The 27,416-nt window shown below is 39.4% G+C and overlaps 1 protein-coding gene across 1 annotated transcript; it reads left to right on the plus strand.

The window, feature by feature from the left end:
- The first annotated feature begins 306 nt into the window (after positions 1 to 306).
- On the plus strand, positions 307 to 27,155 carry LOC308102279 (uncharacterized protein). The gene is made up of 14 exons (XM_080451918.1): positions 307 to 394; positions 8,422 to 8,760; positions 9,267 to 9,611; positions 10,836 to 11,111; positions 12,336 to 12,449; positions 12,598 to 12,645; positions 12,848 to 12,871; positions 20,259 to 20,828; positions 21,001 to 21,188; positions 21,290 to 21,513; positions 21,674 to 21,793; positions 22,683 to 22,734; positions 23,767 to 23,864; positions 25,223 to 27,155. Exons 1-14 carry the CDS (start codon positions 313 to 315, stop codon positions 25,434 to 25,436), a joined length of 2,694 nt encoding a protein of 897 aa, XP_080308044.1. The 5' UTR covers positions 307 to 312; the 3' UTR covers positions 25,437 to 27,155.
- Positions 27,156 to 27,416: the final 261 nt, after the last annotated feature.

Raw genomic sequence — 27,416 nt, forward strand, 5'->3', positions numbered from 1 at the left:
ACAGGCTAATTAAAAAGGATATTTAAACGCTTGTTTCAACCCGTCGGTAAAAATGTCTTCGCCGCTAAAATGTAAAACATCTGAAAGCAGGAGGGCTGACCTTTACTTTATGGATACGATGTGCAGAAAAAGGTAAGAATCATGCATAGTGGAAAATATTTGCCGGTGTTCCACTCTGCCGGCCCCCGACGCTGTGGAACCTCATCTAGGTCTAGGAGATATACAGAGGAGGAGAGGTTCTGATTGGAGCTGGTTAAATAGATGAGAACGAAAGTAAATCCGTACTTTTCTCAAGGAGCACAAACAACAACAATGGACTATTTTCCCTTCCAAGTCAGTGTTTATTTCAACATTCTGGTCATATGGAGCAGCTGTTACAACACATCTGTGACAGGTAACGTTATATACAACTTATTATTATAACTTAAAGGTTATTACAGTGGAGAAACGGATAGAGAAGGGAGCGGCTCCCTTCCCAAACTAACAAGAAATTAATGACTTGAAGTCATATTCTACCAGGTGCTGTGTGTGTGTGTGTGTGTGTGCGTGTGTGTGTGTGTGTGTGTGTGTGTGTGTGTGTGTGTGTGTGTGTGTGTGTGTGTGTGTGTGTGTGTGTGTGTGTCTCTGAGGCACAAGTACAGGTCATGTTGTACTTGCCCACAGGTCTTGCCCACTTGCCCGAAGAGTAAATCATCCATTATAAAAGGATAAGCAACATTGTTTTTACCGTTCAATTTAACGTGTATTTTTTACTTTCTACTTGCGAATTCTGGGGCTGTACGAAGAAAAATGGCATACCTCAATGAGACAATTTCTTTTATTTATAAAGTGCTAGCCTAATCACTGTCATTCAAGCAAAAATGTATAGGACTATTAGCCTACCTATTGTGGTACAAAACATAAATCCTTCTGCAGTGAATTACAATATTAGAATTTTGCTGAATGCAAGATTGAAGAAGTTTTTTTTTTTACTGACTTATAAAGATCCAAGCATCAATATCTTGTTGGAACTTGTACCACAGATTGTTCTACATACACAGTAATGATCTAATGGAGAAAATAAAATATTAAGCAAGAAAATGAAATGGACAATAATAAATAAATAAAATTAGCCTACAGATATACAGTTTTAGGAATACTCTAATACAGTCAGGGGTCTGCAACGTGTTCAGGCCAAGGACCCCCTAGCTGAGAGAGAGATGAAGCAGGGACCCCCTCTATATTGTATGAAATTGTGCTTGCAGATTAAACTTTTTTTGTTCCAACTTGGTCTGCTCTGGCAAAAATAGCCGATCTACAAGCTCAGTTGTGTTTGTAGATCTGCTATTTTTGGCTAAAGTTCTCCACAGAAATAGGATACTAGTGGTTATTGTAAAACTGTACTCTGTACTCTGAGGACCCCCTAGGGGTCCCGGACCCCCTGTTGAAGACCCTTGCTCTAATAAGGGACTTGTCTTAGACAGGCATGTAGAGAAGGGCACTTCAGAGTTAAATTAACACTGAGCTTATTGAGAGTTGACAAGTGTCTATTGTGATATTGTGATGACCTACTTGTTGTTAACTAGTTGTACGAACGCTTGTTTTCTATTGCTGTATTGTTTATTGGATCTTGTTTAGTCGATACACTTATTTGTTTTAGCTCATGCTCATTTGTTTTAGCTATTTTGTCTCATCTGTTTAAGGAAATAGGTAGCTGATATATTGCACTTTTACCTTAGCGCTAGGTATACTCTTGGTTGCTTGTTTTTGCAGAAAATGCACTAAAGACTTCTGGTGATTAGTAGTTTTCGTTCCCTACCTATGTTGAATACACTTATTGTAAGTCGCTTTGGATAAAAGCGTCTGCTAATGACTGTAATGTAATGTAATGTAATGTAATGATGAGCGTGGCAAACGGCTGTTGTAAATCACAGATGATTAGTAGATGCTGCGCGTTCAAACTGGCCTACTTTTTATGACTAAATGACTTTATGACTCTCAGCCCCTCGATCTGTCCCTTAGAGGCAGAAGGAGCGGCACTGTGTTGTGTTGTTAGCATGTAGCTAACGCAGCAGCACAGACAGTTGAATGCGACGTTGCCTTCAGAAGGAAAACAACAACAAACATATAGGCTAGAATTGCGGATGGGATGCATGCAACCGTTGTGAGCTTGTACATAAGCTGTTTTCAACTGAGCTGGTGTGTGCGTGACTGCGTGTGTGTGTGTGTGAGGAACTACGGAGAGGGGTAGACGAGCGGAGCCAGGGGGGGCGCTGACTTTTGTGCGCGACCATGGGGGCTGAACTTGACCTAGACCAGCCCCCCCCCCCCGCCGTCGCGACCGGAAAAAAAGTCTCTCTTTTTTTCATTGAGTAATTTATTTACAGTTTTGCCAATAGTACAGTGGTACGATTTTACAAGGGCTTTTTATGACACACTACTCACTTTCAGCATGTTTCAACATTTCAGCACCATATCAACAAAGTAGCCGACATTATGCAAGAAGACATTTATTGATGATCTCACAAAAGATAACGTGCTACAAGCACTAGCAGAACGCTTATAACATTGTAGATGTTTTTAATATAATTTAGCTAATTATATATTTTTGTCTATTTTAATTGTGGAGGATCCTTCTCGCTCCCTCTCTCTGTCTCTCTTGTTGACTGTGCCTTCACTCCTTGGAGTCGGTGCTGCTTTGTGCGTCATCATGATGACTCTAAAAATGAAGAAAGAAAATGGAAAAAAGGAAAAAAATGTATTACAACCATGACAACGCTATTGATACAGTAAATTACAGCCTCCCTATTATATAGTGAACAAAGCATACAAGTGCATGCATGCAGTAAAAAATGGGATTTGTTTTTCGCTTACCATTTTTTTGTTCTGAGGAAGGTGTTCCCCCTGACTGATGCGCGGCTGATGAAGGTATTGGCTACGGCGTCCAGGTCCATTCTCTCCTTTGCCACATCCTTGTGGCAGTTTAACAGAGCAATAGTTTATACAGGAATAGTCAGTGCTTGTCTCGCCAGTCTTGTGAGCTCTGGGCAAATAGCTCTGTTGCTCTTCCCCTCATCACCTTTCAAGAACCCAACTACATCATGAAAAGTAGACAGGCGACGTCCTTCTCTCGTTGCCTTGTCAAGGCAAATGTCACGATGCAGTGTCAGGGTGCGTTCATTTAAGTCATTTCCATAGAAGTGCACTATGCGTTTGCAATCGCCCTTTCCGACCATAAAATCCTCGACATCTTGCATGTGATTGAACACAGAAGCACTAAATCTGCAGTTCAGGGATGCTGATGCTGTGTCCATGACCTCAAAGTATTGCTGTCGGTACATTTCTGCTGGTGTTTGGAAGGTGTGTGGAGGAGCACCTCCATCATCGAATCGGCGGGGAACCTTTCTTGGTCTTGGCACAGCTGGGGGCTCCAAATACAGGTCATTTGCTGCTGCAGTAGTGCTTTCCCAAAAGGGTTGGAATCCTTCACGAAGAGACGCTATTTCTCCTCTGAGGCAATCCAACATCTCTCTAGCTTGCTGAAGGTGCAACTGCTGGCCTTGGAGTGCAACATTGACTGCTTCCAGGCGCGAGAAAAATTTCAGCATGAGTTTCAAAGAGAAAAAGGTGCTAAACTTTTGTAGGTGGGAAAGCATACCAGTGGCTTTTGATCCTCCCTCACTTGTGTCGTGTACAGTCATGTGCTGGAGAAATTCCATTAATGCAGTGTAGTTAGAAACAATGGATTGTAACGAGGCCGTTTTCACAGTCCAGAGTGTGGGGCACAGGGGGCTCAAAGACGTTGTGCCTTTGCCTTGGTACTGCTTAAACCCGGCGAGTCGCTTTGGCGAATTTCTGATCAGTGTTATTATCTCACGAACCCAGTCCCGGCGTGGCTGATGTCCTTTGCCACCTCGTCCGAGGCGGCAGGTCCTGGGGTCTTGCTGAGGCTGGTAGGCACAGCGAAAAAAAGGGTCTTCTGTGTGAATCTCGACTTCTTGGCTGGAGGAGACTTCGACTTCGTCATCTTGCTGTGTATAATAATGAGTGCGTTCTAGCCACTCTCTCTGCTAATTTATACTATACCTGCCAGGTGAAAACAAAGCCCTATACATTTGCATGCCTATGGGAGCGTGCCCCACCAATGAAATGGGTGCAATGGAAGCCCCATCACCCCAATGAGGGACAGGTTTGTCAGCCAGCCCAGCCTGCCCAGGTGCTGTTGTTTTATTTTTGTTTCTATTAATTTTAAAGTTTTATATAAAAGCCCTTTACATAGACACCCACACATAAGTAGGCTATACTTAAAATAATCAGACAACTTGTCTTAAAATCAGTTAAAAATAATGGCAGTAAAATGGGATTTATCAGCCAGTGGTTTTCAACCTTTTTCATGCCAAGGACCCCTACATTGCTGCTTACTATACTTAAAGGCTAAATAATCACACAACTTGTTTTTACTTGAATTACTTTATTTATAGAATGAAAATTAAAACCACCTTAAACAGTTTAATTATTTTAGAGATTTGAGCTAAAGGTAAAAGAGGTAAAAGAAACTTTACAGTAATTGCAATCAAACAAAAAAAAACACCTTAAACAGTTTAATTATTTTAGAGATTTGAGCTGCACTCATGTTATGAAAGGTGCTATTTTCGTTTCATTTTAGTTATACAGTAAAATCAATCAAACTAAAATAATTCGAATAAACAAGAAGAATCAGGTTTATTTCAAATTAGGACGGTTTACACATCAAACTCTACAGAGCAGGTTTACAAGGGCTGAGGTGCTGGGTGCCAGTGGGTGGGGTTGTTTGTTACATTCCTACATTCCTGCGCTATTGTTCTATAGGTGTTAACGGCCGGCTCGTTGAATGCGTCTCTCTCGCGGCCGGCCGTCGCGGCCACCATTTGAACCTTCAGAGAGCTCTGCTTTTTTTAAAAATGTTTTTATATATATCATTTGAGTGTGGGGGCTCTTGCCCCGGTGCCCCCACGTCATCAGCGCCCCTTTTCGGGTATGTGATCCGGTCGGGAGCGGAAGTTAAAAAAATAAAAAGTGGCCGGATGGGCAGAACCGGAAAGACGTCTCACCTCAAAATAGGTCCGTCCTAATAAAATCCTTGATGCGGCATAGTTTAGCTTATTTTTTAAATGTAAATGTGCGTGCACTATCCGGAGACTATTTAGCGTCTGTATTATCCCACAGGGAAATTCTATTCCATTTAAATAGGGATTGGGGAACCAAAACAAAGCAGCACCGCAAAACCGGATGGGCACAATCCGGAAAGAGGATTCTTTTTTCATTTTTTTTTTCAGTAGGCGTGGCCTAGACCGGATCATATGGCTCTTTAGTAACAGAGACCAGGCTTTCCTCCGAGGTGGAAAGACTGGTGATGCGAGGTTACAACGCGTCGCTGATGGAAGCGGTGTGGGCTTGTAGGTCAGCTCATTTGTGTTGCTTGTGCTAGACAGGGGAGGGGGCGTATGATCCCATAGCATGGGAGTACGGCCCGTCTCCCCATTGGCTTAAAGGACAGACACAAAGCCAGGACAGCCAATGACAAATAGGTGTCGCAGATGACGCAGAGCAAAATAGAGCTCTATAGAGCATCGCAGTTCCCGCCCACTTCCTGGTGCCGGAAGGAAAAACTCAATGCATTTTTCCCATTGACATTTCCAAAAATATTTATATCAATTAATTTAAGCCTAGAATCAAGCCATCCAGGGTCCTGGTGAATCATGACCATAAAACGTTTTTTTCTGTGATTTTTTTTATTTTATATTTAATTATATGATATACTATACCGTTTAAAAAAAAAATCAAGCGTTTTATGGTCATGATTCACCAGGACCCTGGATGGCTTGATTCTAGGCTTAAATTAATTATTTTTATATATATATATATATTATTATATATTTTTGGAAATGTCAATGGGAAAAATGCATTGAGTATTTTGCGGTGGAACCCGGAAGGGGCGGGAACTGCGATGCTCTATAGAGACACACGGCCGGAAGCGGAAGGCCTACAAATCCACGCCCACTTTTGACACTCGGGGTCCGTTAGAATGATGAACTGCAGCTCTCAATGCAATCTCTATGAGAGGCATTGTAAAATACCGTCATTTCACTGGTTAACTACTGAGGCTGTAGCGATTTTTTTTGTGTTCTAATAATCTGTCCCATTTGTTTAATTTGTCCTTTTTAATGTCCCATATCTTTCACCGCGATATACTCCCTCAGTAAAATGAAGGTAAATGACTTCAAGGTCAAAGTCGATGACACAATCATCACTAGCAAAGAAGAGATTACCTATTTGGGATGTATTCTTGACAAATACCTGACAGGTGAAAGCATGGCAACAAAGGTGGTCAAAGGAGTAAACCAGAGAACCAGATTTATGGGCAGAGTTTCCTCTTTTGTCAACCCTCAGGCCCTCAGGACCCTCTCAGGGGCCCTGATACAGCCCCTTTTTGACTATGCTAGCTCCTCTTGGTACTCCAACACCTCAGTGTCACTGCAGACTAAGCTTCAAACCTCCCAAAACAAACTGATCCGACTACTTCTCGGACTGGGGCCCATGACCCACCTCTCTCCCACTCACTTTGCCAGCCTAGGCTGGCTCAGGGTGGAAGACAGGGTTAAACAACTAAAAATGGGTCTGGTCTTCAAAATTGTAAATGCAGATTTGCCCGATATGCCCCCTATACCCGCATATCTGTATAAATACCTCGAAAAAGTTAGTGACACCCACAGCCACGAAACTAGAGGGAGCGTAAACAACAATCTGGTACCACCCACCCCACCCATAAAACAAACATGGGCAAATTCTCCTTCTATAGCACAGCCACCAAGGAATGGAATAGTCTAACCCCATCCCTCAAAAAATGCAGTTCGCTGGGCTCATTCAAAACAGCCCTAAAAACCCATCTTTCTGGAGGCCGAAAGAGGAGCTAGTACCAGTTTCCCTGTAGACAGACGACCCCCCCCTCCTCTTTTTGTACATATTTTGTATTTCCTCATGCTTTTTGTGTATATAATTTTTATTTTTCCATGCTTCCCCCCCCTTTTTTTGTACATATATTTTTTTAATGCTTTTTTTGTACATAGTGGTATTTTTTATGTATTATCTGTATTTCATGTTGATTTTTGAACTGTTTGGTTGCTACTATATATGTCTATGAAATTAACTCAAGGACCCCAACGGAAACAAGTCCGCAAGGACTTTTTTGGCCGGACCTTTTAGACAAAAGCATTATAAATGTAACTGTGTTGTTTTACATTCTTTTGCCTAATAAAAATTTCAATCAATCAATCAATACCCACAATATACTATAATATACTCCATCAGTATGTCAAAACCGCTAGCATCGGAGATCCAGAGTTTAAAGGTAGGGTAAGTGATATTTTTTGGTTAAAACAAAAAGTATTTTGTTAAAAGGTTAAAGCACTATATTGTGATAGTAATCATTGCTATAGAGTGTTTCTCCAGCTCTTTAATAAACAGAAAATACATTTTCCGGTAGGTGTCAAAATCTCAGCCAATCAGGAGAAAGTACCAATTTTTAAGCTTCATTTTTATAGTGTTCCAGTTCCATTTTTGCATGCTAATTTCTTAGTGTCATCACTTCCAATTTCACTTGTTTAATCTATATCCTGGGTGAGTTCTCTATCCTGATTGGATAAAATTGGAAATGAAACTGAAACTGAAACGAAAATGCATTTTCTGTTTTATAAAGGGCTGGAGAGACAAGGAGACTCCTTTTACTGAACAAACACTCTATAGCAATGAGTACTATCAGAATATAGAGCTATTTAACACTTATTTTAACCAAAGAAAATCACTTACCCTACCTTTAAGTGGTCGCATGGTATATACGTCACGGACGCATCCCTTGAGGTTTTCAATACCCAGAAAACTGGCGAAAGTGGCCGTTTTCAATAGGTTTTGGTCATTATCTCTGGAACAGAAGGTCCAATCTGCTCAGTTCAAAGCTTGTTGAGAGAGAGCGAGAGAGAGAGAGAGAGAGAGAGAGAGAGAGAGAGAGAGAGAGAGAGAGAGAGAGAGAGAGAGAGAGAGAGAGAGAGACAGATAGATAGAGAGATAGAGAGAGCGAGAGATAGAGAGAGCGAGAGAGAGAGAGAGAGAGAGAGCGAGTGAGAGAGACTTTTAAGTATATTTTGATACCAATACTTTTTTCACTTTTACTCCAGTACATTTTGAATTCCGGACTTTGACTTGTAACAGAGTATTTCTACATTTCAGTATTGATACTTTTACTTAAGTAAAACATTTGAGTACTTTTTCCATCACTGCACTATATGATTGATCACACACTGACATTTCACCAGCATGAGATCCAGAAACAACACACTGTACATTTATCTAAATACACATTAAACATACATTAATATCTCTACTCTAAATACATTGTTTTGTTTTAAGTAAAACCTCAGGTCATAGGGTCATCTCATCCTGTGAGTGCCATGGAGGGAGATGATGTCATCCTTCCTTGTCACACTGAACCTCCTGTCAACATGGAGAGGGGGCCGGTGTATTGGTACAGATCTGACCTGAAGCCAACGCATGTGTACGTGCTCCAAGATGGACATACTAACTACATTCTGAACCCGTTGTACAAAGGGAGGACGTCTCTGTTTGATGATCAGTTGTCTCATGGTAACATCTCACTGAAGCTGACCAGTGTGAAGCTCTCAGACCAGGGGACGTACAGGTGTTGGGTTCCAGACCTGAACAGCAGCAGTTCTATCCAGCTCCTTGTTGGTAAGATTTACTGTTCATAAACAATGGATGTAAAAACAACAATAAAGATCATGACAACATAGCTGTCATTAAGTCAATACTAAAAGGCTCAGGGTCCTATCAGTGAGTCAGGCTGACTGAGAGAGACTCACACACTGACAGTGGTGGAAGAAGTACTCAGATAGTTTTTTTACTCAAGTAAAAGTATCAATTCCACAATGTAGAAATACTCTACTACAAGTGAAAGGTGTGTAGTTAAAATTTTACTTAAAAGTAATAATAATAATAATTATTATTATAAATGTAATAATAATAATAATAATAATAATAATAGTAATAATAATAACAATAACAATAACAATAACAATAACAATAACAATAATAATAATTATTATTATTATTATTACAAAGTATACATTAACCACTTCAGCCCTATATATATTCTGTCTATTTTCAAAAGGTTTTTATTAAACATACATTAAACATACATTAATATCTCTACTCTAAATACATTGTTTTGTTTTAAGTAAAACCTCAGGTCATAGGGTCATCTCATCCTGTGAGGGCCATGGAGGGAGATGATGTCATCCTTCCTTGTCACGTTGAACCACCTGTCAACATGGAGAGGAGGACGATGTGGTGGTGGAGACCTGACCTGTCAGAGCCTAACGATGTGCACCGTCTCTCTGATGGAAGTGTAAATACTGACATTCTGAACCCGTTGTACAAACAGAGGACGTCTCTGTTTCCTGATCAGTTGTCTCATGGTAACATCTCACTGAAGCTGACCAGGGTGAAGCTCTCAGACGAGGGGAGGTACGGGTGTTGGGTTCCACACCTGAACAGCAGCAGTTGGATCCAGCTCCTTGTTGGTAAGATTTACTGTTCATAAACAATGGATGTAAAAACAACAATAAAGATCATGACAACATAGCTGTCATTAAGTCAATACTAAAAGGCTCAGGGTCCTATCAGTGAGTCAGGCTGACTGAGAGAGACTCACACACTGACAGTGGTGGAAGAAGTACTCAGATAGTTTTTTACTTAAGTAAAAGTATCAATTCCACAATGTAGAAATACTCTGTTACAAGTGAAAGGCCTATAGTCAAAATTTTACTTTGGTAAAAGTAATAATAAGAATAATTATTATTATCATAATAATAAAAGTGCAAAAGCATCGGCATCAAAATACACTTGCAGCATCAGAAGTAGTAAATGAGTTGTAAAAGTGGTTACTCATTATAATAATAATAATAATAATAATAGTTTATGATGCACTTTACATTTGGGCAAATCTCAAAGTGCTACAATAAACATTTGCATAAAAACATTTGCATCTATAATGTCCACTTAAATTTGTCATGTTTGAAAAGCTTGCAACGTGTCATGATGTGAATAGCCTTAGTTTAACATTTAAGTGGTTGATGTATGTTTTGTAATAATAATGTAAATCTGCAAACTTAATAAAGTAAATAAAGCTGTCAAATAATTGTAGTGTAGTAAAAAGTACAATATGTGTCTCTGAGATCTAAGTGTTTTCCTTGTCTAAATGGATTATAAATGATCATTTTATCTGGGGGTCATACAGAATTTAACTCTGATGATTTTACAAGTGGAATCAAATGGGTCTGTTCCATTTGTATACTCTTTGTCTTAAAGTATCAATAAGTTAAATAAGCACTGAGGATTGTACAGTGTAGGCTGCATAAACTAATAAAGGAACAGAGCCGACCACAGTGATCAGTGTAGGCTGCATAAACTAATAAAGGAACAGAGCCGACCACAGTGATCAGTGTAGGATGCATAAACTAATAAAGGAACAGAGCCGACCACAGTGATCAGTGTAGGCTGAAGAAGAACATCTATTGGTTCACATTCAGTCTGAAAATGGAGGGAAAAGGATGCAATTACAAAACGTGAGGGTTGTAATGGATGTAATTTAAGAAGTATGTCATTTAACTGCTTACTGTGCAGGGAATAATAAGTAAAGTGAAAATATTACTTTTTAAAAATGTATTGAGTTATAAATGCTCACTGACTGACTGACTGACTGACTGACTGACAATGACTGATGATCTATTTATGTGTTTGTGTAGGGTCTGTGTCTCAGCCAGTGATCTCTTTAACTGGAATAAAAGATGATCTCTTATCTTGGAGATGTGATTCTGGGTGCTGGTTTCCTAAACCTCAGGTCTCTTGGCTGGACAGAGATGGAAACAACATCAATGATAGACCCTCAGAGACAGAGAAACGTTCAGATCACTGTTATGTTGTCCAGAGGACTGTGACAGTGGCTTTAACAGATCATGTGACCTGTAGAGTTCACCTACCACACTTCAACCACGCTGTTGAAATACATAGTGTTAAAGCAGGTAATGAACCTTTCCTTCACTGTTTAACACCTTGAAGAACCTCTGTAAACACCTCTGTCATACTGTAACACACTATTTATTCACTGTAATGATTAATGAAGGTCTGAAAGTAGTTTGATAACTCTAAGAAATAAGACAAGTCGATTGCAGAGTAAAACATTGTATATGAGAGGCGGGGCTCCATGTGATTAACAGTCATTGATCAAAAGCACGTCCCACACCTATACATGGATGTGCTAATTAAAGAAAGATGGTGTAAAAAACACAAACAGACTGGACAGATGTTAGATAAATCAATTAGTCTTAATTAAAATTGATTATCGATTATGTTTTATAATCGATTAAATCTATTAATTTGATTAACTGTTGCACCCTTAATCCGTACATACATACTCTTACACTTTTACCTGCTATATTTACACAACACAAACGTTGGGCCAGAGTGAGCTTTATAACTCATTTACATCTGTCATCCCTTCTTGTTACTATAGTTGTATTACAGTTATGTATTTATCACATTGGTTGTGCACTATAGGGCCATCCAGGATCCTGGTGAATCAAGACCATGAAACATTCTGTGTAAAACATATTTGAATATTTATAACAATTATATTATATCCTACTATATATTTAATAAATACCCTTTTTAGCTTTTTTCCAATATTTTTGGACACAGAATCAAATGTTTTATGGCCTTGTTTCACAAGGTGCCTGGATGGCTTGGTTCTAGGCTTAAAATAATTAATATAAATATTTCCATAAATCTCTATGGTAAAAATGAATGGGCCACAAAATGGCCGCCACTGCTATGCCCTATTATGTCATGCACTAACATGGAAATGGTGTTTGATCAATTTACCTATAACTGTCAACTATTAAACCATTTATTAAAACTATACATTGAACTGTGGTCCTAAATAACACATTGTATAAAACAACAACAACAAAAAACATATAACTTGATGTGAATGACTATATCAGATTATCATAAAGTCTTCATCCACATGTGAAGCTGTTTCTACTCTGGAATCACACAACAAAGCAGAAGGATTTGTTGTCTTTCTCAGGCTCCTTGATAAGCAAAGCAAATGTACATTTATTTATTTATTTATTAATAAATGTACATTTCTCCAAAGTGACTTACTGTAACATCACAGCAGAATTGATGGATTCATTATAATGTTACATAATGTAATAGTTGTGTCATGACTCACTGTCTTTCAGAGAGAGGATCAACTACAGGAGTGATTGCAGGGATTGTTATTCCAGTGATCATCATCATCATCTTAGTGGCAGCAATACTGGGATATTTATACTGGAAAAAGAAGAAGCAAACTAGTAAGTCTTAAACTAATTTGTTAATGTATATATTTTTTTCAAATCCATATTTAACACATCCATACATCTATATATCTATAATGATAATAATGTGAAGGTCTAAATGATTAGTGTCTCCACACTGACCTCTCACTGTCTCACATCTCAGCTTTTACAGAACGAGACGAAGCCACAGCCTCCATCATATGTCAAGGAGGTAAGTGTGAGTGTGTGAGTGTGTGTGTGTGTGTGTGTGTGTGTGTGTGTGTGTGTGTGTGTGTGTGTGTGTGTGTGTGTGTGTGTGTGTGTGTGTGTGTGTGTGTGATACGTGTCTTTTGACTGTGTGTGTAAGAACATTCTACACAAGTTATATAGTAAGTCCAGATGATAATATAATCCAATATTTCATATTGTTTCAGATGAAGGACAGATCTTCCTGCAGGGTGAGAAACTATAACTTCAATATATTGATTATATTTATCAACAGTGTTAGATTAAAACTCATTCAGTGCCCAGCTTATTTATGGAATTTTGGCTCTGAGTGCCACAGCCAAAATTCATTGTAAAAAAAAAGTTAGGAGCCGAGATACAGCCTTTTTCAGTAAGAAGTTAAACAAAGAGTGAATGGAGCAGCAAATCTTTTTTTTATTTTTTTTATGACGTCTTAGAAGTCATGTGGCGCACAGGGCGTCAGGCCACGTGACGTCTTAGACACTGAATGAGTTGTTAGACACTGAATGAGTTGTTAAAGGCCTTGATGAACAGGGGGGGGATCTAAATGATTAGTGTCTCCTCCACACTGACCTCTCACTGTCTCACAGCTCAACTTTTACAGAACTAGAGCCATCACATGTCCAGCTAAGAGTGTGTGTGTGTGTGTGTGTGTGTGTGTGTGTGTGTGTGTGTGTGTGTGTGTGTGTGTGTGTGTGTGTGTGTGTGTGTGTGTGTGTGTGTGTGTGTGTGATACGTGTGTGAACGAAAACGAACGGCGGCCATTAAAACTTTCTCCGCTTTATTTTAAAACTTCAAAACGCTCTCAAACTTATTTTTTATGGCACGGAATTTACTTTTAAGATATTTTTCGGATAGCATTTAGTTGTTTAACTTCATATATGTGATCAATTAATCTGACAGAGCCTATTTAAAAATTAAAATTCAGAGAACCAGCAAGATAATGCACATAAGACATCTCCCACTGCTTCTCTCAGGAAGGGACCGCACACTCCAATGACGATGGACAGGACTCACTAAATGCTTCATTTTTGTTTTATTTTCTGCACTAAATAAAACAAAAATGAAGCATTAAGTGAGTCCTGTCCATCATCTTTGGAGTGTGCGGTCCCGGACCCTTCCTGAGAGAAGCAGTGGGAGGTTTTCTGTCATGACTTGACTTCAGTTCTATAAGCTGCAGTTTCAAAACTATTCAGTCAATCTATGATTCCCTGCTTCCATATGACATGAAAAAAATAAAATGAAAAAATGCTAGTCTCCCAGTCAAATGTATATATGTATGTATGTATGTATGTGTATGTATTAACTTTAATATATATATATATATATATATATATATATATATATATATATATATATATATATATATATATATATATATATATATATACACATATAAATATATATATATGTGACCAAATTTGACTGGGAGACAGTCATCTAGCATTTTTTCTTTTTAATTTTTTCATGTCATATGAAAGCAGGGAATCATAGCAAAATAATGATATATTGGTTAATAAGATTGAGTGAATAGTTTTGAAACTACATAGAACTGAAGTCAAGTTAAAACTCTTCAGTAGTAGTAGTAGTAATACTACCAGTATTCTCATTAGACACAGGCCAAAAAGCTAGTGATACCTTTCAAAATGCTCGGGTAGAAATAGCGTTTTTTACCGCGATTTCGCAATGTTTGGATGGAAACTGAGGATTTTGTTAGCAATGCTAGCACATGCTAGCTCTAACCTTATATTTTAATGCATGTTTATGCATTTATTTCATATTTACATGTCGATTTAAGCTCTGAAATTTCTGTCAGACATACTCTGGTATGTGAAGAGTCTAACTGGGCTATAGACTCATTTTGTGTAAAAAAAAAAAGTTTTTTTTGTCCTTCAGTCAAAAATGGTCACATATATATATATATATACACACACATATAAATATATATATATATATATATATATATATATATATATATATATATATATATATATATATATATATATATATATATATACACACACACACACACACACACACCACACACCTCACACCACACACACACACACACACACACACACACACACACACACACACACACACACACACACACACACACACACACACACACACACACACAGATATATAGATAGATATTTATAGATAGATATATAGATTAATTTAGGGCTGTCAAAGTTAACTTGATTAATCGCAATTAACTCACTGTTATATTAATCGCGATTCATTATTTGTATCGCAATTAATCGCATATTTATGTATTTTTGCCATTTGGCCTATCCGTAGTTTAGGACACAGCTCTCTATGTCTGTGAGCTTATGTTATGCTGTTATGTGTTGTGGATTTCCATGGACATTATAGATGTTACCCCACAATTCATTAGGCATTACATTTGTGTCTTCAGCTACTTTCAATAGGGAGCTAAATGCTACTAGTAGATTGGAATGGAAACAGGGAGGCTACGATCTTGTACTCAATTAATGTTTGTTTTGTAGAATCCTGTATGAGGTCCATCATGTAGTGTTAAAAGTTCTATGACATTCATTTTCATTTTTTTTTTTTAATGTTTTTATTTTAGTTTTATGACCTCAATTACACCCAAAAAAAAATCTTTTGGCTTTTTAATTTATTTCCAATAGTAAATAAACATACTTTTGCATATAGCCAACATATTTTCCACTCCCATGTTAATTGGGGTATAAAATACTTGAAAAATAGACCTTTAAGGTACATTGTTAACAGATAAAAAAAACTGATGATTTATTTGGGATTAATCGTGCGATTAACTATGACAAAGCATGCGATTAATCGCGATTAAATATTTTAAATTGGTTTCGTTCAGTTTCTTCAAATTTTTACACGGCACAGCAAGCGCTCTCACACGGCACACTAAATTGTGTTATCCTTTTAGCCCCAGTGTTACTGTACTTCTGTGCTGCTTACATCTTTGACTCATTTAGAATTCAATCAATCTGGGAAAAAATTGTCATAATATTTGTTGTCGTATCGCCTGCAGCCCTACATGGAAACCCTCAAGAGTTTGATTATGAGATAAAGATGATAATATTTACGATTACATCATGCCCAGTTAGCTGGTATACAACCCTAGCCTGGCATGGCCAGACTAATATCACTCTGTAGATATTAGTCTGGAATCTCTGTGTGGAACATGCATTTCCAAGGGGCAAATTCAAAAATGCCTCTGGTGATAAACCAGCCCCATATTTGCATACTGGGCTCTGATTGGTCCCTCACAACTTCGGAGGGAGAGAAATAAAATCTCTATTGAGAGGGGTCAGACCTAATCTGCCAAGGGCAATTCTTTTTTTTTGCAATGGCAGATTTGTCTGGAACCAGGCTAATACAACCCAGGCTTCTACCAAAGTTCAACATTGCTTCAATTGTGATCAAAATAATCAACAACCCATGATGTACTGTAGATGCCGGAGCAGAGTTTAATTGCTAGTGTGTGTGTGTGTGTGTGTGTGTGTGTGTGTGTGTGTGTGTGTGTGTGTGTGTGTGTGTGTGTGTGTATACTATATTAGTCCCTCCTGAAAAATTTGTGTAAAAATCCTTGATAATGAGGCCAAAAATCCTTGATTTTGCGGGATTGTGCAATGGCTTTATGTGAATTTGTGCAGTGAAATTGTGGTTTGTGTTTGTGTTGTTTGCTAAAATAGCTTGGAAAGTCAGACAAAAATGCGGGAATTTGCAGAGATGCTGCTAGTCCTGCGTCTCTGACGCACATTTTTAATAAAGGACGCATTAAATCAACCATCATAGCATCCACAGGACGCATAAAACTTGATCCTTTAGCCTTACAAATTCAGCACTTATAATTAGACCCTCCAGAAAAACGTGGGCAAAAATCCTTGCTAAAACTCTTGATTATGCGGGCTAAAACTCTTGATTATGCGGGCTAAAACTGTTGATTATGCAGGCTAAAACTCTTGATTATGCGGGCTAAAACTCTTGATTATGCGGGCTAAAACTCTTGATTATGCAGGCTAAAACTCTTGATTATGCGGGCTAAAACTCTTGATTATGCGGGCTAAAACTCTTGATTATGCGGGCTAAAACTCTTGATTATGCGGGCTAAAACTGTTGATTATGCAGGCTAAAACTCTTGATTATGCGGGCTAAAACTCTTGATTATGCGGGCTAAAACTCTTGATTATGCAGGCTAAAACTCTTGATTATGCGGGCTAAAACTCTTGATTATGCGGGCTAAAACTCTTGATTATGCAGGCTAAAACTCTTGATTATGCGGGCTAAAACTCTTGATTATGCGGGCTAAAACTCTTGATTATGCGGGCTAAAACTCTTGGTTATGCAGGCTAAAACTCTTGATTATGCGGGCTAAAACTCTTGATTATGTGGGCTAAAACTCTTGATTATGCGGGCTAAAACTCTTGATTATGTGGGCTAAAACTCTTGATTATGTGGGCTAAAACTCTTGATTATGCAGGCTAAAACTGTTGATTATGCAGGCTAAAACTCTTGATTATGCGGGCTAAAACTCTTGATTATGCAGGCTAAAACTGTTGATTATGCAGGCTAAAACTCTTGATTATGCAGGCTAAAACTGTTGATTATGCAGGCTAAAACTCTTGATTATGCGGGCTAAAACTCTTGATTATGCGGGCTAAAACTCTTGATTATGCGAGCTAAAACTCTTGATTATGCGGGCTAAAACTCTTGATTATGCGGGCTAAAACTCTTGATTATGCGGGCTAAAACTCTTGATTATGCGGGCTAAAACTCTTGATTATGCAGGCTAAAACTCTTGATTATGTGGGCTAAAACTCTTGATTATGCGGGCTAAAACTCTTGATTATGTGGGCTAAAACTCTTGATTATGCAGGCTAAAACTCTTGATTATGCAGGCTAAAACTCTTGATTATGCGGGCTAAAACTCTTGATTATGCGGGCTAAAACTCTTGATTATGCGGGCTAAAACTCTTGATTATGCGGGCTAAAACTCTTGATTATGCGGGCTAAAACTCTTGATTATGTGGGCTAAAACTCTTGATTATGCGGGCTAAAACTCTTGATTATGCGGGCTAAAACTCTTGATTATGCGGGCTAAAACTCTTGATTATGCGGGCTAAAACTCTTGATTATGTGGGCTAAAACTCTTGATTATGCGGGCTAAAACTCTTGATTATGCGGGCTAAAACTCTTGATTATGCGGGCTAAAACTCTTGATTATGCAGGCTAAAACTCTTGATTATGCGGGCTAAAACTCTTGATTATGCGGGCTAAAACTCTTGATTATGCGGGCTAAAACTCTTGATTATGCGGGCTAAAACTCTTGATTATGCGGGCTAAAACTCTTGATTATGTGGGCTAAAACTCTTGATTATGCGGGCTAAAACTCTTGATTATGCGGGCTAAAACTCTTGATTATGCGGGCTAAAACTCTTGATTATGCGGGCTAAAACTCTTGATTATGCGGGCTAAAACTCTTGATTATGCGGGCTAAAACTCTTGATTATGTGGGCTAAAACTCTTGATTATGCGGGCTAAAACTCTTGATTTTGCTACGAAATATGCGTATTTTTTTGCAATTTTATGCGGTGAAATTGCGGGAAGTTGTGAAATAAGCGGAAAGTTGTGAAATATGCGGCAATTTTTCTGGAGGGTCTATATAATGCAGGACATTCCCGCACAACATGAACATGAATGCGTTTGCGTTTGCGCTGCCGGGCCGCCTCTCTCTCTCTTTATGCAGCGAGCCATGAACCGAAGCGAGCCGCACACCAAAGTGAGCCGCACACCAAAGTGAGCCGCACACCAAAGTGAGCCGCACACCAAAGTGAGCCGCACACCAAAGTGAGCCACACACCAAAGTGAGCCACACACCAAAGTGAGCCGCACACCAAAGTGAGCCACACACCAAAGTGAGCCGCACACCAAAGTGAGCCACACACCAAAGTGAGCCACACACCAAAGTGAGCCACACACCAAAGTGAGCCACACACCAAAGTGAGCCACACACCAAAGTGAGCCACACACCAAAGTGAGCCGCACACCAAAGTGAGCCACACACCAAAGTGAGCCACGCACCAAAGTGAGCCGCACACCAAAGTGAGCCACACACCAAAGTGAGCCACACACCAAAGTGAGCCACGCACCAAAGTGAGCCACGCACCAAAGTGAGCCACGCACCAAAGTGAGCCACGCACCAAAGTGAGCCACGCACCAAAGTGAGCCACGCACCAAAGTGAGCCGCACACCAAAGTGAGCCACACACCAAAGTGAGCCGCACACCAAAGTGAGCCGCACACCAAAGTGAGCCACGCACCAAAGTGAGCCGCGCACCAAAGTGAGCCGCGCACCAAAGTGAGCCACACACCAAAGTGAGCCGCGCACCAAAGTGAGCCACGCACCAAAGTGAGCCACGCACCAAAGTGAGCCACACACCAAAGTGAGCCACACACCAAAGTGAGCCGCGCACCAAAGTGAGCCACACACCAAAGTGAGCCGCGCACCAAAGTGAGCCACACACCAAAGTGAGCCACACACCAAAGTGAGCCACGCACCAAAGTGAGCCGCGCACCAAAGTGAGCCACACACCAAAGTGAGCCACACACCAAAGTGAGCCACACACCAAAGTGAGCCACGCACCAAAGTGAGCCACGCACCAAAGTGAGCCACACACCAAAGTGAGCCACGCACCAAAGTGAGCCGCACACCAAAGTGAGCCACACACCAAAGTGAGCCACACACCAAAGTGAGCCACACACCAAAGTGAGCCACACACCAAAGTGAGCCACACACCAAAGTGAGCCACGCACCAAAGTGAGCCGCACACCAAAGTGAGCCACACACCAAAGTGAGCCACGCACCAAAGTGAGCCGCACACCAAAGTGAGCCGCGCACCAAAGTGAGCCGCACACCAAAGTGAGCCGCACACCAAAGTGAGCCGCACCCCAAAGTGAGCCGCACACCAAAGTGAGCCGCACACCAAAGTGAGCCGCACACCAAAGTGAGCCACACACCAAAGTGAGCCACACACCAAAGTGAGCCGCGCACCGAAGCTTTTGGTGCGACAGAAGTATAAATCATTTGAAGAGAGTCCCACTTTGTAAAAAGAAAACACCAGAGCAATAAATCAATACATAAACTGGCACAAACATATACTTGTCTTCATAGACATAAAAAGGTAGACGCCTCCTCCGACTCTGGATTTTTCTGTGTCATAATATTTGTTTTTGTATCGCCTGCAGCCCTACATGGAAACCCTCAAGAGTTTGATTATGAGATAAAGATGATACTATTTAGGATGACATCATGTCCAGTTAGCTGGTATACAACCCAGGCTTCTACCAGAGTTCAACATTGCTTCAAACGTTGAAATAATCAGCAACCCATGATGTACTTAGATGCTGGAGCAGAGTACTGAGTACTGTGTGTGTGTGTGTGTGTGTGTGTGTGTGTGTGTGTGTGTGTGTGTGTGTGTGTGTGTGTGTGTGTGTGTGTGTGTGTGTGTGTGTGTGTGTGTGTGTGTGTGTGTGTGTGTGTCTGTGTGTGTGCGATGATTACCTTTTGATGTTGTCTCCATGACTACCATTACAGAGCCACCCGGATCACCAGTGTCAGGAGAGGATGAGCAGCTGGATGACATCGTTCCTAGTCCATCACCAAAACCACGAGAATGGCCCCCAGTCAGTAAAAGATGGAGGCAACAGTTAGAGAAGCTTATAAACGCTGATGACTGTAAAGTTACCAAAGTTGGGAGTCTTGTGTGTGGTAAAGTTGAGGAATTCCGCATAGCAAATGGAAGTGATGGAACTCAGGTCTTCTTGGGGTTAAGAGATGATGGCACTGAAGTCGCAGTGAAGAGAATGACTACATTCAACTATAAAGCGTTGAAGAACGAGAAAGACTTTTTACGTGTTCCAGAGCTTGATGATCCTTCGATTGTTCGATATGTGGACTTTATAGAGGATGAGAACTTTGGTTACCTTGCTCTTCAGTTATGTGAATACAACCTGGAAGAATACATGAACAAAGGAAAGGCATTTCCTGGAGGCCGTCTTTCTGAACGGAAGCTTGCAAAACAGGTTCTCACCGGCTTAAAGATACTCCATCAGCATAATCCTCCAATTCTCCACCGTGATATCAAGCCACAGAATGTCTTGATTGGTAAGCTACAGAAGACAAATAAAAGTAGCACCTAATAAAAATAAATGTAATTTAAAAGCATTTATTAATTTCATACACACACACACACACACACACACACACACACACACACACACACACACACACACACACACACACACACAAAAACACACACAAAATATTTTCCTTACAGATATTCAAAACAAAGCAAGATTGGCAGATTTTGGAATAAGCCGACGACTTCCCCAAGGACAAACAGCCCTACTTACAAGAGTTGCAGGAACGCCCTGCTGGAAGGCCAAGGAGATTTTGAAGAGTTTGGAGGAGGATAATGGTGGTGACCCCGTTAAACCCCCACATAAAACAAGCACTGATATCCAGGTTGTTGTTTTATTTTTATTTTTTTTCTGCATGAAACATGAACAATTTAATTAATGACAACAGCATAACAATGTTCTTACTCATTCTCATGCACATTTAAGGTGGCTGGGATGTTGATATATTACATCCTTTCTGGGGGCGAGCATCCATTTGGCAAAGGCGAAAAGAAGTGTGAAAAAAACATTTTGAAAGGAGAGTACAACCTGCACCATGTTCAGGATGTGGTTGCCAAGGATCTCATCGAGTGGATGATCAATGAAGACCCAAAGAAAAGACCTACAGTGGAGGAATGCCTGGTTCATCCATTCTTTTGGTCAAACGAGAGGTAAAATAAAACTTTGCAGACATTATTCATTCATTCTCTGATAACATTATTTCAGCTCATCTAAATGAATGTTTATCCCAATTGTAAGGTATAAATATTTTAACCTAATGCTTTAAGAATTATTATTTATTTTTTGTTTATGTATTTATTATTTTCCCAGGAAAGTAGACTACTTGAGAAGGATTGGAAATCTAAAGGAAGTTGAGAATTATAAAAATGCTGACAAGGACCTCATCAGAACATTAGACCATTATGTTGAGACGGTTTTGGCGGTAACAAGGTAAAAGCAATGTATTACTATAATATTATCACTTTATCTAGTAACAAATAATGTAATTAATTACTACTACGTTTTGAGTAATAATATTACAGTTACTCTTTCCCAAAAAGATACTGGTTACTTTGACACACCATGGTGGAAGTGTTTCCAGCACATCGTAAACACATGACATTGAAAACAACAACGTATGGGGCTGCGAAGTTCAGGACTTTCCCCGATGTGAATAAATAGTTGTGTCTCTCATCTTATTTGAAGTCCATAAAAGCGAAATAATCTTTTCGAGCTCCATTCCACATAATTGACAGCAGCATTCTGACACCGCTACATTAATTAGAAATGTCATCATGTTTAGCTGTCCAGATATCTACAGTCAGGAAGAGACATAGTTCATCTACTTAAATTGCTTTCTTCTGCTCACCTTCCATTGAAGTGTTGGCCCATTTCTAGATATTGTTGCTCTGCAGTAGGCTACCTGTGGAAAGCTTGTTTCTATTCAGAATTAACCAGTGTGATTCGTTCTAGGGCTTGCCTTCTGTATCCAGTAATTTACACACACACACACACACACACACACACACACACACACACACACACACACACACACACACACACACACACACACACACACACACACACACACACACACACACACACACACACACACACACACACAGTCGTCTTCTCTAGACCCAGACCGGACCAGCAAACTGCAAAGTGAACTGACAGGCTAAAATATAGTATTCATTTAACTCAGATGAGGGTACACATTGAACCTATGTAACCCAAAAGTAATATAACAAGTTACTGTTGGCAGGGAGTAATAATTAAAGTAGTAATATTACTTTTGAATAGTGTTACATATTGAGTAATATATTACTTTTTGTTTTAGTAACCAGGCCAACACTGATGAGCAGGGACAGATCAACACATGGAAACACAAGGTCAGTTTATTACTAATAGTATGAGGAACAATAAAACTACTATTGCTTTATGAGCTTTTGTTCTTTTCTCTATTTTATTCCTTCTGTCCTTTATTCATCTTTAAGACCCTATTTAATGCCTTTAACCCTTCCATTGTGTTAGGGTCTTTTTTTACCCATTTTCAAGTTTGAATAGGTAAAAAGTACCCTTTACATTTCTTTATTGGAACGAGGCTTCATGATATCCTCAGAAATAGCCATTTTAACGCAACAAAATTATTTATCATCATTTTAATAAATTCTGATGGTCTAAAAAAAAGTGACTCTTGTGGTGTTAGGGTCCGAAATGACCCGGCAAAGAAGTGTGGCTCAATTCCCCCCCAAATTGTCAATATTCAATGTTTACATGTTTGAGAGTGAGAGAGACTTGTCCTCAATTAGCATTTGCTATCAGGAGTAAAATAAAGTTTGAGTTTATGAAAAATAAATGACTTTTTACCTTCTATGGTATACAGGTCATTTCGGACCCTAACACCACTAGTGCCACTATTTTTAATAATTTTAACATTTTTTAAAGTTAAAACGAAAACAAGTATTAAAAAATAAATAAATAATTGGAAGTGTGTTCTAATTATTATTCTTGATTATTCTATTATAGATAGATAACATCATTATCCATTGCCTTCATTATAGGAAATGTAATGAGTGAATTTTAACATTTCTAATAGAAAACGAGATATATTGAAAGATGAAACCCTAGCCCTAACCCAACATAATATTTTAAAAAGTGTTTACATGGATATGAATGCATTACAAGTCAGCTATGAGGTGGGAGAAAAAACAATAATGAATTGTTATGTATTTTTTTGTATTTTGGGCTGATTTAAATCACGGGTCAAATTTGACCCGCTAACACCACAAGTGGATGCAGTTTTCTAACACAATGCAAGGGTTAAGTGACAGTGAAATGTGCTAACTACAGCATAATGTCATGCTCATATCCATCTTTATGTTCCCAAGTGCATTAGATTTTTAAGTTGTTTGTTTTTCCAGTTCCCAGAGGAGTTGCTTCAGAAGTTGGATAAAAAGAAGCAGTACCCTGAGAACTCATTTGGATTGCTGCGCTTCATACGCAATCTACATCAGCACTAGTAAGCTGAATTACACTTAAAAACAACACAAAGAACAAAGATTTGCTGCTCCATTCACTTCAATGTTAAAATTCAAACGGACAAACAATTCACATTGTTTTTTGGTTTAAAACTACTGGTTTTGAGCTATTTTCAAACATCAAACAACACATGTCAACGAGGTCACAATGACCTCGTTGACATTTGTGAAATCACACCTGAATCTCCTCAGCAACCATCTGGGGATCAATCATACTGGAGGAAAAAATGTTGTGGCTACTTGAAAAGGTAACAAAATCGTTCAAAACCCTGGCAGAGGCTACAGACTGCTCTAAAAAAACTCTGGCAGGGTAAGAGTTAAAGTCTATCATGTACGCTGAGTGAGTTTCAGTTGGATCTGACCATCCTTCTAGGAGGAATTTGTTAAAGTATGACTTTAGTAAATTGCATAGAATTCTCCAAAACGGCACAATAATTTCAAAAAGGTTGACATCCTGTTAGGTTTAGGTCATGGCTCCAAGAGAAGAGTTTGAAACTTGAGTTTCTTGAGTGCAATTCACGGGTGTCTTTGAGTGAACACTTCACAGTTTTAAAAGAAACGGCAAAACTTGGCAAATCTACAAGCTAGTAGAGGCTACTACCTAAATATTTTACCACTCCGCCATCCATCCAGCCCTTAGGCTGGAACAGTTATTAGAAAGGTGTCACTAAAGTTCTTATTCATATTAAAAAAGGAGATGATTAAAATGCTGCTATTAATTCACATTTAGCCTTTATAAAAGTGAAGCTCACAAAGGTGTCTTCTATTTTCACAATTTGAAACAGAACCTTTTCACTACTGGCTTATACTGTACCTTACATGAAAAACATACCCAAAATAGCCGATCTACAAGCTCAAAATGTGTCGCAGTGCGACACGTTGTGAGCTGGTAGATTGGCTATTTTCCTGATTGTTTTTGGAAATTACACATAGTCAAGAGAGACCTCAGTCATTTATTATCAGTAAAAACAGAATTTCTACCGTTATCCACCGCAAAACCCATCCGTGTATCAGAACACGGACGGGTAGGGAGCTGTGTGGATCCACGACAGCCACTGATTACCCGATAAACAAGCGTTTTTTTTTTCTCGGATGCCATGGTGTTGCTAACTTGCTGAATACAGTAGATTAATCCACTGGTGAACAATTACACCAGCCGCTATGACGCAACGTGTGAGCCAGGTTTAGATACAAATGGTTGTCGTATCTCTCTCTCTCTCTCTCTGTGTGTGTGTGTGTGTGTGTGTGTGTGTGTGTGTGTGTGTGTGTGTGTGTGTGTGTGTGTGTGTGTGTGTTACAAGATGTTGTGTCTTCAGTGACCACTGCTTTGTGTTCACAGTGCTGAGGATGAAGCTCACATTGACCTGTTGGAGATGTTTCCTGATCTGTTTGGAGGAGTTCACAAACTTGCCAAAGAACAAGACTGGAACTCGAGGACCTCCCTGAAGGACATGTTTACAACAGAAGATGCTGTAAAGTCCCCAAACCCTGAGACAAAGACCAGTCTCAGTCTACCAGTGCAGGAATCAGGACCGGATCAAACTGACTGTTAGCCCAGACGCCGTCTGTGGGTGGGGGCAGTGCTGGACAGTAACTAAGTACATTTACTTGAGTACTGTACTGTTTTCTTTAAAGCTGTGCAGGCCTCTTCTATCCACACGTTTCCTAGAGAGCTTACTGGGGGAACGAGAGTGAGTGAATTATGGGCATCACGTCCTGTTGTTAGTTATTCACTTCATGTGAGTGATTTGCATCAGTCAATAATAATGTGGGAACACATCTTGACAGAAATCAAAAACAGTCATTTTAATATGCCTACTTACCCTACAAGATCTCCCTCCACACAGCTGATTCAAACTCAAAATATAGTACCGTCTGATTACCAGCACACACATCAAATAGAGCAGTACCGTCTGAATACCAGCACACACATCAAATAGAGTAGTACCGTCTGAATACCAGCACACCCATCAACTAGAGTAGTACCGCCTGAATACCAGCACACACATCAACTAGAGTAGTACCGTCTGAATACTAGCACACACTCAAATAGCTGGCTGTGTTTTTTCTCTTTTGCATTAGAGCTAGGGGTGGCCATATAGCTGAATGGGTAGAGGTGTCGCCTGGGGAACAGAAGATTACAGGATAATGTGACATAATTCTCTTCAGTTAAACAAAGACAAAACTGAAGTCATTGTTTTTGGAGCCAAGGAAGACCAATTAAATGTCAGCGCCCAGATTCAATCGGTCATGTTAAAAACTACAAGCCACGCCAAAAACCTTGGTGTAGTGATGGATCAGACCTGAATTTAAACAGCCGTGAGTTTAATGAGTCTATCTGGTCAAAATGGAATTTAGTTTTATCAGGGTTTTTTCAGGGTGATAAAGATCACCCATGTGCCACCATGGGGGGTAATACATTGATAGTATGAGATATTTTTACATTGATATTGTGTGACATTTTTACATTTATACTGTGGGATACTTTTACATTTATACTGTGGGATATTTTTACATTGATATTATGGGATCTTTTATATTGAGATTATGGAATATTCTGTATTGAGATTATGGTTTTACGTTGATTTTATGTGATATTTTTACATTGATTTTATGTGATCCAAATGTATTGGTATTGGTCATTATAGAGAGAGAAAAAAAGCTCAGTTTTAAAGTGCAGTGAAACAGGCCCCTGGTGTGACTATTCTCATGGCTGACCTCTGAACTGTGTTTGTGGCACGTTTGGTGCAGATTGAAGCAACAGTGTGTCTGTGGCCCCCGGGGGTTTGAGTGCCAGAATTGCCAGAATTGAGTGCCAGAATTGCCAGAATTATTTCTGGCTATGTTGTCCCAGTGCCAGAGTTTTTTTCAAAGTAAAAAAAAAGTGCTTAGGAAGCGAGATACAGCCTTTTTCAGTTATAAGATAAACAAGGAGTGAATGATTATCTTCAGATAATGATATCTTGGGTTCTGAACATGTTTGTCAAAAAAATTAGACAACAAAACTAGACAGTTAATGGTGTGATACGATGTGAGGGTGTTATTTTTTATAACATTGGGTTTTTGTTTTTATTGTTGTTTTTTAGTTGTCTTATGGATTGTTTTATGATGTATGTGACGTACGCCTGTGTTTCGCTCTGTCACATCGTCCAGTTGTTTCCTTCTTTGCTCATGCTGTTGGACATACAATCCCATATGACAGACAAGCACTGATGAAAACAGCCATCACTCATGTACATACATGATTATGGATGGATATGCTATGCTATGTGCAAATACATTTTTTTAAAATACATTTTAAATTCCTTCTTTAATTTTGTATTCCTTCTTTATTTTATATGGTGTGGGGGGGGGGGGAGGCTCCAGTGAGTCTGAGCCAGCCATTAATTGTACCTGTCACAATGTTTTTCCCTGGCTGAAATGTACTTCATGGCCTGTATTGGCTCCAGACAGTGTGTTTAGTGTGATAGTGTGTGCACTAATGTGCAACAACATAATAATATGATAATGTGTTGTCAGATACAACATTTACA

This window comes from Gymnoscopelus braueri (genome assembly GCF_963280865.1).
Source record: "Gymnoscopelus braueri genome assembly, chromosome: 15".
Lineage (NCBI taxonomy): Eukaryota > Metazoa > Chordata > Actinopteri > Myctophiformes > Myctophidae > Gymnoscopelus > Gymnoscopelus braueri.

What these genes read in the sequence shown, in the direction of transcription:
- LOC308102279 (XM_080451918.1), top strand. Translation starts at nt 313, where the DNA reads ATGGACTATTTTCCCTTCCAAGTCAGTGTTTATTTCAACATTCTGGTC. An exon ending in TTACAACACATCTGTGACAG is followed by an intron (nt 395 to 8,421) that starts GTAACGTTATAT and finishes TTTTGTTTTAAG; the next exon opens with TAAAACCTCAGGTCATAGGG. An exon ending in AGGACAGATCTTCCTGCAGG is followed by an intron (nt 12,872 to 20,258) that starts GTGAGAAACTAT and finishes CTACCATTACAG; the next exon opens with AGCCACCCGGATCACCAGTG.